Here is a 12,552-nt window from a genome sequence, read left to right on the forward strand (position 1 = left end):
TTATTTCTTTTTGTAAATCAATGTATTTAAATCTATGATGTAAATACTATATATATATATAAAAGAAAGTAATATATGGTGTAAAAAAAAACCAAATCCGTAAAATTACTTTTCCTTAAAAATACAAATCAATATAAAATTATGTAAATATAGAAGGTAAGTACAAATTTATATTATTAAGTAATCAGAAATAATAATAAGAAATGTTGATGTATTGCAATAGCTTTAGATTTGAAAATTTTGTGTATTCGGATAGTTATCTTTAAGAGGTGATGCCTTCAATATTCTGCATAATTATATGGTAACCTCCTATATGACTTCTGCAACCTCTAATAACGAAGATTCGTTAGAACGAAATCCGAAATTTCAAACCCCATTAAAAATATTTTAATTTAAGGTCAACTCCCAACAATTTACAACAAAATATTGCCATAAATTCTACTAAAAGGAGTAATTCACATCTCAATCAAAAGGTTTAGAAAATGTCAATGAAGATTATGGATTATCAGTGAAAGAATTAGAAAACTTTAGTAGCAACCCAAATTCAATCCAAAAAAAAATGTTATTGAGTAAATATTTAATATATAACATTCAGGAATAAATCTTATTGTTCAATGATCAGTAAATATGCAGTAACTCCGTAGAATCAATTGTTAAATAAAAGAAAAAAAGCATAATTTTTTTTTGAAAAAACTATTCTTTGTTCAACAAAATGCTATTCATTTTCTTTACGAAGGAACGTATATATTATAATATAGTATTTTTTATTTAAAAAATTAGTTAATCATAGTATAACTGTAAATGCATCCATAATCTATAGTTGAGATTATTTAAAATCTGTTTAAAAAAATCATTATACTCATATAAAAGTAAAATAGGTTATTTTTATATTATATATGGTATATGTATGGTATATTATAAGTATTGTTTATATAAAAATAATGATAGTTATATAGTCTGCTATGCAGCATTGCAGATCGACCTTGAACCATAACATTAATGCCACATAAACTCCAGCAATACCACAACCACATTCAACTTTAGTTGTCGCTCAGCTTTACACACACAATATGTGTTTTGCAACTTCACTATTTTAGCAGAAATCTCGAAGCTCGAAAAAGACAATTAATATAATAAAAGTCGACATTCTTTCTGTACAAATTAAATTAACGATCAATGTAGCTTCAGTAGTTTTATTGAATACAACTTATTAAATGTACAGAATTTACTTAAAAACCGTATAAGATTATAAAACGTTTGGTTGTTATATTCAATATTAATTACAGCCATCTTTCTGGCAATTTCATGATTCCTCGCCCATAGAACTTCTGGTACTTAACAGTAAAAAAACTGACCGTTGGTCATGTTTTAATTAAAAATCTCTAAAACGGATATTTTGAAACTAATTCTGACATGTAAGTTTAATCAACACCATAAACTTCACATCTTCCTTTTGTGAGTATCAACAGCTTTCTTGCCTTTGCGGAAATAAAAAAGTAAAATATTTTGAAAATGTTCGTGTTTGTACTTGACCTTAAACTAACAGTTGCAAACAAAGCTACGTGCAACTTACTTGTAAAGGAAGATCGAAGTGACATCTATTAAATATCAAAATCAAATAATCATAACAATTATCTTTCAAAATAAACTTAAAAATATCTATTTGATAAATAATCTGAAATAATTCTACTTAAAATATCAGCAAATTAATATAGTTTAGGTTCATTAATCAATCATGAAATTATTTCTTGTTTCTTTTGTTGTTTTTGAATCGTAACATATCAATATGAAAAACTGGGCATTATTTAAAGTACTTATCAAATAACTAATATTAAAATTTTAATTTACTCATATTTATATAGTTTTATTTTAATATGAAATTACTGAAAATGACTTCAACTTTACTTTTCGAATTTGATTAAAAACTACCGTTAAGTAAATTACTCTAAAATTTAATAATAATAAATAATACATTTACAAAAATCAATTCTTTACAGGTCATTGTAATGTTAAAAATATACTCACTTTTTAACATCGAAAAGTGGGCTTCCAAATGTTATCTATAGGTCCCATTTATTTTGTTACCCACCAACTGGCAAGGATATAAAGTCGCATTTGCGGCCCCCCACAAGTCTAATATTAGCAGACAATATTTTTTTATTTCCACAGTAAAATGTTCTCCTTGTTCGTTGGATACATTTAGATTAAAAAAATAAATAAGAATATACAGTTGACAACGAGTCTTATCATATTATTAAAATATAATAATAAAAACGTACTTACGATAAATTTATAACTAATATAGAGTGCGGCAAAAAGACGGGCAAAAGATCTCAATAAGCAATATTTATAATCGCCCTTTAATTAATTTGATGCAGTTGTAAAGTAATTGATTAGTTCGGTTTCAAACAGTGCGGTATATTGACGAAACCTAGAATAGTGCGGGTCTATACAACGTATGGATGTAGTCTTATTCAATTAAACAGAATGATTGTCAAATTTAATATATGACAGCCAAAAACACTCCGCGTGGCAATATGTTAAAAATATATAAATGTATGTTAAAAATTACAAATACAAATAAGAAAATAATTTATAAATTATTATATAATAAACTAAAAGTAGGGAACATATTTTATCTGGAATATTAGTAAACAATATTTTTTGAGTTTAAAATAGGAATAAATATGTACGTAATAAATAATAAAAATTAGGAATCAATGGAGATTTTACTGTCGGTTTTTCTTGAATACTTTATGTGACCGTAAATATATTTACTATATTGAATAAAAAGCAAATAAAGCGAAGGCGTTTATATGAACTTTAATATTATATTTATTACGCATTTAAAAGTTTAATATGCTTTTAGTCTTTGATATTTTTATGCGCATTTTATGAATGTAAAAAATGGAAACAGAAGAAATTACAAAAAAAAACGATTATTTAATGGTTTTTTCTCGCGCATGCTTTAGATTTACAGACAGATGAGTTTTTTTGATTTAATTATCAGCAATATATTAGATTTTTTTTTCGGTATATGACTGATTTGAAAACATTCTCGTTTGGGATTTATTAACGAATACACGTGGTTGAATTAAGTGGACACGTGTGTTGAAACCGATCGAAACCTTATGGCACACGCAGAATATCAATTTTGCATCTAGACGAAAGTCATTTTATGGTATCTAAATATAATATATTCACCGACGTAAGCAATTATGTAAATATAGTGCAGAAATATTTGAAATAATAAGTTAAAAATAGTTGACGTAATTTGGAATGTTCTTAATCAGTTAAGGTTTATTATGTAAAATTGTTTGAATAACTAATATTTATATATATTTATTTATCTTAAGCCATCCATCTAAGCCTTTTTGCTATTAGTTACAATTTAAATGTACAAAAGTTTGCAAAAAAAAACACGAAAAAAAACTATTAATGAAATCAATGCATTCTATAAAAAAAGGAAATTAAATCTTCAAACTAAACATAATCACAGAAAAAATGGTGAATTCAAACTAAATCTGTTCAAATAACCGATACAAATAATTAATTTTAACTTATTGTGCTCGTGAGTATATAGCATTTTTTTTTTAAATAACTACTTTAGGTCATTTTGACACAAATTGGCAAACCATTTCATCAAAAAAATGATAATTCTGAACAAGCATTCAAGTTTTAACGCGAGCTTCACAATTGCATTTCTGGATATCGGGAATTGTCCAAAAAAAATAGCAAAGCCATCGCAAAGTTTAATCACTGATTATATTGTCAAAGGGAAAAAATCAACATGCGAAGTTGAGACTAATTTTACTTGTGAAGAATCATTATCTTCAGGACATAGATCTGATATGCTGACTATCTCATCTAGTGATGAAAGTTATTTCGAACCAGTTCTCAAATTATGCCTAACACTCTCATATAGCGACAATAATTCTAAAGAAAAAAATGTGAAGATTAACTTTCTTAAAAAAATTCTGAATTTTTCCGTATAAATTTAGAACGATTATGTTAAGATTATATTTTTCTTTAAAAAAAAATATGGAACGTATCCTTTATTTTTATACGTGTGTCTAGTCCTTTTTTGTGCGATTTTTATGCGTTTTCCTGTGGAACGTATCTACCGCATACGTACCAATTGTACGTTCGGTTTTTTGGTGTAAACACAAAAACTTTTTTTGTATACAAAGAATAAACTTTAATCAATTATATATTTTCCATTTTGTTCGATGACCTTTTGTTATCTTTCTGACAACTTCGCTCTCATAAAGCTGCTGGTCATTAACAGCAAAATCTGGACCAAGTGCGATTTCAGGTCATCATAATTAGTTAAAATTTTACCATTCAAAGAGTATTGAAAACTTTGAAACAAATGGTCTATATGCGAAATGTGACATTATTTCCCAACCAAGCTCCAGAAATTTTCCTCGAGTTACCAAAGATGTGTGAGGATTTGGATTGTTTTGTTAAATTTTTCTTTGACAGTAAACATCTGAATTGATTGTTTGATTCCTTGCAGCTCAAAATACACAATGCCAACAAATTGATAGCATAATCATAAACAATTCAGCTTTCGATGTGAATTGTGCTGGTTCATCATGCTTCGATCATAATCGTTTTCGATTGATGTTATTGTAGATGATCAATTTTTCATTCACTTGTAATGAAAAATGAATTTGTTTAAAAAAAAGTGACAATTTCATTGCATTTTAAATAGGTATTGCAAATATTGATTCGTTAAGTGAATCACACTCTTGCATAGTTATATGACGATCCAATTCAATTATAACTTTGATTTGGTCAGCATAAACTTTAGTAGGTCGACCAGAATGTTAGTTATTTTTTTAAACCAATTGTAACACATGTATTCTGATAAACAATCAATATCATAAACTTTTTCTTTGTGGTCCTTATCAGTTTTCTTGGTTTTACGAAAATAAAAAAGTAAAATATGTTGAAAATGTTCGTTTTTGCATTTTTGTTTTAATTTTCTTTTTGTTATAAATGACCTTAAACTTTTAAATACTTTCTCCAAACAAAATGCTATTTATTTTTTTTCTTGCCAATCCAACCCCAAGTAATTAGTCCCACGTGGAGATTGGTTGCTGGACCAATTCATCACCAGAACATCAGCATATTACCTTATTGTATTTGTATAAGACACATTGCTGTCTAATACAAAAACAAAGAAGTCTAGTCAGGATGTTAGGATTATAAAGGAATTACTTAAAATATTTTAAATAAAATCTATTTTAATTTATTAATGAAGTAAATGTATGTTAACTACTATATTACATCCGATGAAACACAAGACACTACAATTACAATACAAAAATGTAAGCAAAATTATATTTCCGGATTATATTTTGCATTTAAGTGTTATTATTTTTTACAGTGCTCATCATTATTGATATTGTTTTATATTTATCCAATTGTTACTGAAACTATTATAAATACTTTTATTTATTTTCACCATTTAGCAAAGATTGATCACCAAGTATTGTTTCACCAACAAATATTAATTTCATCCTCTGTTTGTATATAAAATAAAACTGTTCCAAACGATCATAAATGAAGATAAATGTAATAAATGCACATCGTAGACCGTTCTGTCCATTAAACAAAAATATAGTAGAGGTTTGCAAGGTATCATTTAAAGAAAGATAGCGCAAGGAGATTGGGTGGCGGAGGAGGGTGATTTCTCATTGTATGCATTGTACAAAAGGTATATTTCACGTAACCCCTCAGACTAATGGCTCTGCCTCCCAACGACAGCCGTGTTTTTATATTTGTGCGTTCATTTATGTTTCACTGTTTGATTTTACACCTCCATAAACATACACAAAACATAAATGCTGCTTGGAAATAATTGCATTTTATCCAATCACAAATATTACTTGTAAAAAAAATAATAAGCATTCGTTTCATAATTAAATTATTGATTAATGTACTTTGTTTAGTTAATTTATAATTAATTGTAATTTAATTTGATATTGATTGTGTCCAATCAGGAATACTATATAATTAATTAATAATAATAATATTTATTGCAAGAAATAACCAAAATATAAACTCATACATAGGTCTATTGACCATAGGCCTTTCTGTCCGTTAATTAATTATTAAATATATATTCATTTAATAATCATTAATAGCCTAGAGTTGTGATAAATATTTATAGTATTGAACATTTTTGCGTTTTTTTTTATTATCGCCCAGAAGTCGCGAACGAGTGTTATATTTAATATTAACTTAAAATGAACCCTTAGAATTAATCATGCAAAATTTCATTTTTGGCCAACCTTGTACAATTTATATATTTTTATATTAATTGGATAATTTGCCATGAATTATCTAGTGATAAAAATATTAACATTTAAAATATGATTAAACATTTTTATTATTCACAATTATGACCAAAAGGCTAAAAGTTACTAAAATAATAGCATAAATTTCGCCTGTTATACTAATTACAGTTATTTGCGGCCAAAAGCAAGTTCATAAATATTTCCATTGAGAAGAATTCATATTTCCTGAACATTGAAGAAATTATGCAAAATATAAAAAATGTTTCAAATATTTAAATAAAAACAGTGCTTCCATCGGCTACCTTTCTTTAAGATTCAATAGATTTTTTCATGAGAAGAGATATATTAAAAGTTTATTTTTAGCACAGGTTGTTACTGTCAGTCCCAGTTGTTTTCTTTTTGTTGTGATATGTTTTTTTTTCGGATGAAACTTCTATAGCTTTTGAGTTAGTGTTAGTGATGTCTAAATTTAAAATAAGACTAATGTGTTCGTGAGTTTTTTTTTCTAAGCATTCTGTGGAGTTTGGTCGCTGCATCAATCTCTAATATATACTTTTATTTCGCCTTTAGTTAATGATCATCAAAAAAGCATATTAAAAATAAAATTAAGGCTTTGTAGTTTGGCGCAAAATATAGCCAAATGATGTACTGAAAAAGAAGATAACATCAAATAAAATGAAGTTATCCAGATGGCTCAATCAATAGGTTTCTAATGAAGAGGATGTTAGAAATTTATTGAAGGCAGATCATGATGGTTGTTCAGTGGAGGATTTAAAACAAAGAAAATGAAGACGAAAATAAAGAAGTTCTCGTTGAAAAAAATGTTAAATGTCTAAATAAGATTGTTAAATGAAAAAGAAAAAAGCAGTAAAAGTCAATTTAAGACTAAAATTTAAATAAATAAAAAGATCAAAATATTTGACCAATTAATATGTTACGAAAAATAAATATTTTAAAATTGTATTATAAGTTAAGTAAAAAGAATTTAATTTTCTTTACGAAAGAACGTGTACCCATTGTGGCCAGGATTTTTAAGCAAATGCTTAACAAAGAAATTTCGCGCAACGCATCCTATTCATTAATCCAGTTTTGATTTTTATACTTTACAATATTCCATGAGACAGTACACAAAATTACTCTAAATAGTTATATAGCTCTATGTAGAGAAGTTTTAAATCTTTCATTCAATAAAATTAATAGCGAATTTGAGTTAATATATCAATGTCAAATTATTATGAGCAGTCCTAGACTAAACCTAGCCTTGACTATTAACTACATGCGCAATAAATGTTATTATTAATTTCAGCAATTTGAAATGAAATATTAATCACGCTAAAGTGAATTCTGAGTTAAACAAAAACTGCGATAATTTATTGGGGCATGAGTACTGTTCTAAGAGTTCTTATGCCTCCGTGGACACGGGTTTGCTTTCGGGGTGGATAGACAGAGGTGGCGTTGTAAAATGGATGTGTTTCGAGGATTCGGCCTTTCCTGACCGCATCACACTTATCCCTCATGACTAATCTATCTGCTAGGGGTGTCAATGGGCTATAACAAGATTATGGTTAGGATTACGTGCCCCATTGTTGCATCATGCATCGTCCGATAAAATGCGCATGTTGTTCACGTTGTTTGACGGGTCACTGAATAATAAACGTCCTTTACTCAAAATATTACCCTTTTTTATATTCATCAAACATTGCTAATGTTATTTTATTTTAATCTTCTTATAATTAAATGTATATAAATGAAATCAATACAAGTAGCTTAATTTTCCTTTTGATAAACTCCACTCCGCCCAAAATAAATACCAATGCAACTGATAAGTTTGTAAGCGGATCAAAACCTTCGTGTTCCAACCATAATAATACATTCTGACCGCATTCAATGACTGAAACGTGCACGGGAATTACACAAATGGCCATAAAGAAAAAGCGTTGTGGGGCGCATTTCAAGACAGTACCGACTTATCGAATTTCTTTCAGGTGCTCTCCGAATCTAGGGTCCTTATGACCCCATCCTACCTCCCAAATAGGATTTTCGTTTATCCGCGAATGTACACAATTCTTATACGTTTTGTTCCTGCGTCGCTTTCGGTTCTGTAGAAAAAAAGGTAAATGCGAGTCGGACACATTTACGTACTACGCTTTTTCTACCTTCTATTCCCCCTTTATATTTATTACGGATTTCCATTTTGTTCCATGAAAACAAAGAGTAAAACCCTTCTACACAAGTATATGTGTTTACTTTAGCGCAAATACAATAATAACACGAATATTTATAGTGTTCGGGCAATTCCTTAAAGAATAGGGTTTTTTTGTTAAAAAAATCTGGCTTGAGACAAATCGACTCTTGTTCAGAATCATCTCATCAACCACAAATTGTTAATTAAACATCTCTGAAGATCATCTCATTTGAAGATAGACTTTTTTTAAGAAAAGATTGTAACAGTTACATAAAAAATACCATTTTGATACAATATGAATAATCAAACAAAAAACATCAAGTGCCTCAAGTCTTTCTGTCCCTTTATAATGATTATCGAATAAATGTTGTAACTCCTCTTCTGCAAATTTTTACAGTGGAACCTTGGTTAATAAGCATAATCTTAGTCGTAACGCGAAACACTCGTTAAGGGAAACAATTTTCCCATATAAATTAATGTAAAATACGATAATGTGTTCTATACGAAAAAAATACTCATGAAAAATTATGCGGCTTTTCCTGCAATGGTTAATAAACTTTGGACAAAAAATATCATACATTATATCTGAACACAAGTTTGAAAAATGATGTAGCAGACGCATAATCTGGGACTTCTCTTGCCCTCGTCACTCGTTTTGCGAAACGATACGAGCATTTTTGTTACAATTTGTTTTTTTTGTTACAATTTGTTTTGCTCGTTATGCGAATTTATCATTAAGCGAGGTTCCACTGTATATACGTGTGGAACATCAGGCTATAATAACTAAAATGCAATTAAATAAATTATATGTAGTTTCTGATAAACTCCAAGTCTTGTTTTGTAGCTTAAAAATCCAATTTAGTGCAGTGCATATGTCCCCTATTTACTCTGCCCTTGATAGATATTTTCTTTTTGCAAATAAATCGCATTCATTTAGTTCCTTTGGAATGAAATGATTAGATTTCTTTTTCCTACAATTTATTTTTTTGGTTCATAGCAAAAGAACCACATGTAGTCCAATACGAGACTGATCCTATTAGAGAAAAATCAATTTTACAGCAATAAAAAGGGTTTTCGTTTTATTAAGGAACATTCAATATTATTTTTTCTTCCTTTTATGTTTACCCTTTATTTCCAAATCTTTATTTTTGGAAACCCTACTTTATATTAGATTTTCATTTATTATCATAAATAAAATCCAAATGTAAATATTTGTTATGATTTTTGAATGAATTTATGTAAGTTATTTAGTCACTAACAACATAATTTTTAATATTGACTTTGTGTATTTGTTGGCTGACCCTGCATATATGTATATTTGTTAATTAGTTGATTTATTCTAGTTATTGTATTGAGTGTGTGTATTTCGGATAGTATTTGTGGTTCATTTTATATTAGATTACAAAAACATCTTCAGATTCAACCTCAAATTAAGTGGTCTTAACCAATTACAAAACTTCCACTACATAACAAGTATTTTACCCATCAACCATTAATATTTTTATAATAAGTTAAAGACGAATCGATGAAAGTCGAGGTAACTGGTTTCGTTAGTTTTTAGCAAACAATATTTTTTTCTTATTCGAAGAAATGAATTAATATATTAATAATCAAATATATATGTAATTAATTACAAAATTAAAACTTAATAAACATTTATTAAAACGTAATATTAATATAAATAACAAATAAACAATATTTGGCAAATACACATATATTATTTTGGGAAGGAATATCTAATATATATATCTTATTTAAAAATACTTTTTCAAGTTACTTTTGCTGTACGCAATAAAATCTTCATCTACATCTCTATTGACAGTTTCATGCTCAGAATCTGTAAAAGAAATGCCTAAACCTATTAGTAATGTTTACACCTGATTTTCCTTGACCGAGAGAACATACTGTATATACACCATATAATTATTAAGCTCACACCCATCATATAACCGCTGATAACCGATGATTCCCTTGGCATCGCACATCGAAATATGGCATAATTATTCGGTGTGAGCGTTAACTACAAATATACACTGTGAATTCCTTATTGGATTATATTTATATATTCAATATTACCAATGAATAACTAGGATTTTCTTTATTCCGCCAACTGAAACTCGGAACGGTAACTTCCATTCCTTCCCCATTGGGTAGAGGTTTAACACAACCATGATGTGTATGACCAGACATAGCCAGTCTTGGTCTAATTTGTTCCAAGACTTGATTTGTTGCTTCTTGACTCAGACATTCTCTCCTCTCTTGAAACTTCTCTGCCTTTATTGGAAGTGGTGCAGAATCAGGTTCATTACACTCCATATCAGACTGTCTGTATAATGGAAAATGCTGCATGAGTATTGGTTTGCTGTATTTTTCTAATCTGGTAATATTTCTGCAATTGCCATAATGAATATCCTTTGAGCATTTGAGAATTCCTAAAATTTAAAGATAATTGAAAATCCTCTCTTGATTTTACATGATTCTAACAATTACTTTCTATATGAGTAAGCTCTTTCTCGGCAGGTTTACATAAAAAGCAACCATCTCCTTCCATAGCCATGCTGTTGATTAGAACAAAATGATTTCCTCTCATGGTGACTATCTTCACTGGAGGTGTATTGAAACCATCCTCAAATCTAAAATTTAAATAAGGATTTATTCTAAAATAAATCACATATTAGTACCCAAAGATTATGTACACTATAAACGTTGTACCGATAATGAAAACCAATGTCATGGTTCCCCACAGTAACATATAGGCTTGTTGAACCAGGAACAGCAAATAAACTGTAAAACCTCTTTACATAATACTCAAATTCTTTGGGATTACAAAATGAGCCTTCGTCAGTTAAGTCACCCAATATGAAAACAATATCTGGTTTGTGTAAATGCATCGCAGTCTGGAAGGATCTGTGCATTTGCCATTCCCTGCGTAATTTATCAAACCAATGTCCATTTCTTGAACCCAACAGGTGAGTGTCAGCCAAGACCATGACCTTAACAGGTTCTTCATTGGAATACACTACTGAGGGATCTTCTTTTGTTTTATCTAATCTGGGATATTCACACTGAAACACATACATTTGGATGTAAACATAACCTATACACTATCATTAGGTATATAAAATTGCATTTACCTTGCCTTGAACCACATAATACACAATAAACTCAAAGAAAATGAGTAGACATGAAATTGCAGCAAAAGTTTTCACCATGAATTTTAAACTAAACCTCATAATTATGTGATTTCCCCCAATGAAAATGATAATATTATAACTAAAGGACTAAACGTAACATCATTGATTTTATTGTAATTCGCAAATTCCCTTGACAAAATATAATTTGAATAAAATGTCATACAATTTTATATCAGCTATATTTAGTGCAGTTTAATTACAGTTCCTTACCTTATCATTAATTTATATTGATTTAGTATTTAAATATTATAGAATTTATGTTTTAAAGTACATAATTATTAAATACAATTTGATCTCAAATTATTATCATTCAGTCAAAACATTATCTTTCTGTGTTTTATCTTATTTTATTGTACTGTTGGTTGCATATATACCAATTGTATAATAGTTTTTATGTTTTAATAGATTTATTCATGTTATAATTGTATCATGCCTGTGAGATCTAAAAGAGAGATTATAAAGATAACTCGTGAAAAAATATTTTACTAATTTGCTAAAATTTGAAGAGCGTCCAACTTTAATATACTAAAACATATATATTATTAAGAAATACCATTCTTAATGACTATTTGACTATTATACATATAATAATAATATTTATTGCAACAACAAGAATACAGAATAAAACCTTAATACAATAATAAAATAAAAAGTCAACTGATCCAAAGAATGATAGGTCTTTCTGCTCATAATTTTGACTCGTAAAGCGAGAATTTAGTTTAGCTAAGAATGAACAAAGTAATGAAAAAGTATTTTTTAAGTACATAAATCGGCAAAATGTATATACTATTGTTTTTTTTCATGTTCTTTGACAGTACAGTTCTTCTCTTGCCCTCGTCACTCGTTTTGCGAAACGATACGAGCA

The 12,552-nt window shown here is 28.3% G+C and overlaps 1 protein-coding gene across 1 annotated transcript; it reads right to left on the minus strand.

Moving 5' to 3' along the window:
* Positions 1 to 10,199: 10,199 nt before the first annotated feature.
* On the minus strand, positions 10,200 to 11,803 carry LOC108564625 (metallophosphoesterase 1). Its single transcript, XM_017923724.1, has 6 exons — positions 11,628 to 11,803; positions 11,206 to 11,558; positions 10,984 to 11,150; positions 10,570 to 10,925; positions 10,399 to 10,513; positions 10,200 to 10,330 (listed from the first exon to the last, which is right to left on the minus strand). The coding sequence occupies exons 1-6, from the start codon at positions 11,724 to 11,726 to the stop codon at positions 10,248 to 10,250; spliced, it is 1,173 nt and encodes a 390-aa protein (XP_017779213.1). The 5' UTR covers positions 11,727 to 11,803; the 3' UTR covers positions 10,200 to 10,247.
* Between the last annotated feature and the right edge of the window lie 749 nt (positions 11,804 to 12,552).

The sequence above is a fragment of the Nicrophorus vespilloides genome, unplaced genomic scaffold (genome assembly GCF_001412225.1).
Source record: "Nicrophorus vespilloides isolate i.1.1-1 unplaced genomic scaffold, Nicve_v1.0, whole genome shotgun sequence".
Taxonomy (NCBI): domain Eukaryota; kingdom Metazoa; phylum Arthropoda; class Insecta; order Coleoptera; family Silphidae; genus Nicrophorus; species Nicrophorus vespilloides.

Bases quoted from the DNA above. Each gene is read 5' to 3' on its own strand.
- LOC108564625 (XM_017923724.1), bottom strand. From the start codon at position 11,726: ATGAGGTTTAGTTTAAAATTCATGGTGAAAACTTTTGCTGCAATTTCA. The intron at 10,926-10,983 runs GTAATTGTTAGA...TTTAAATTTTAG, and splicing joins AGAGCTTACTCATATAGAAA to GAATTCTCAAATGCTCAAAG. The intron at 10,514-10,569 runs GTAATATTGAAT...GTATATTTGTAG, and splicing joins AAAATCCTAGTTATTCATTG to TTAACGCTCACACCGAATAA.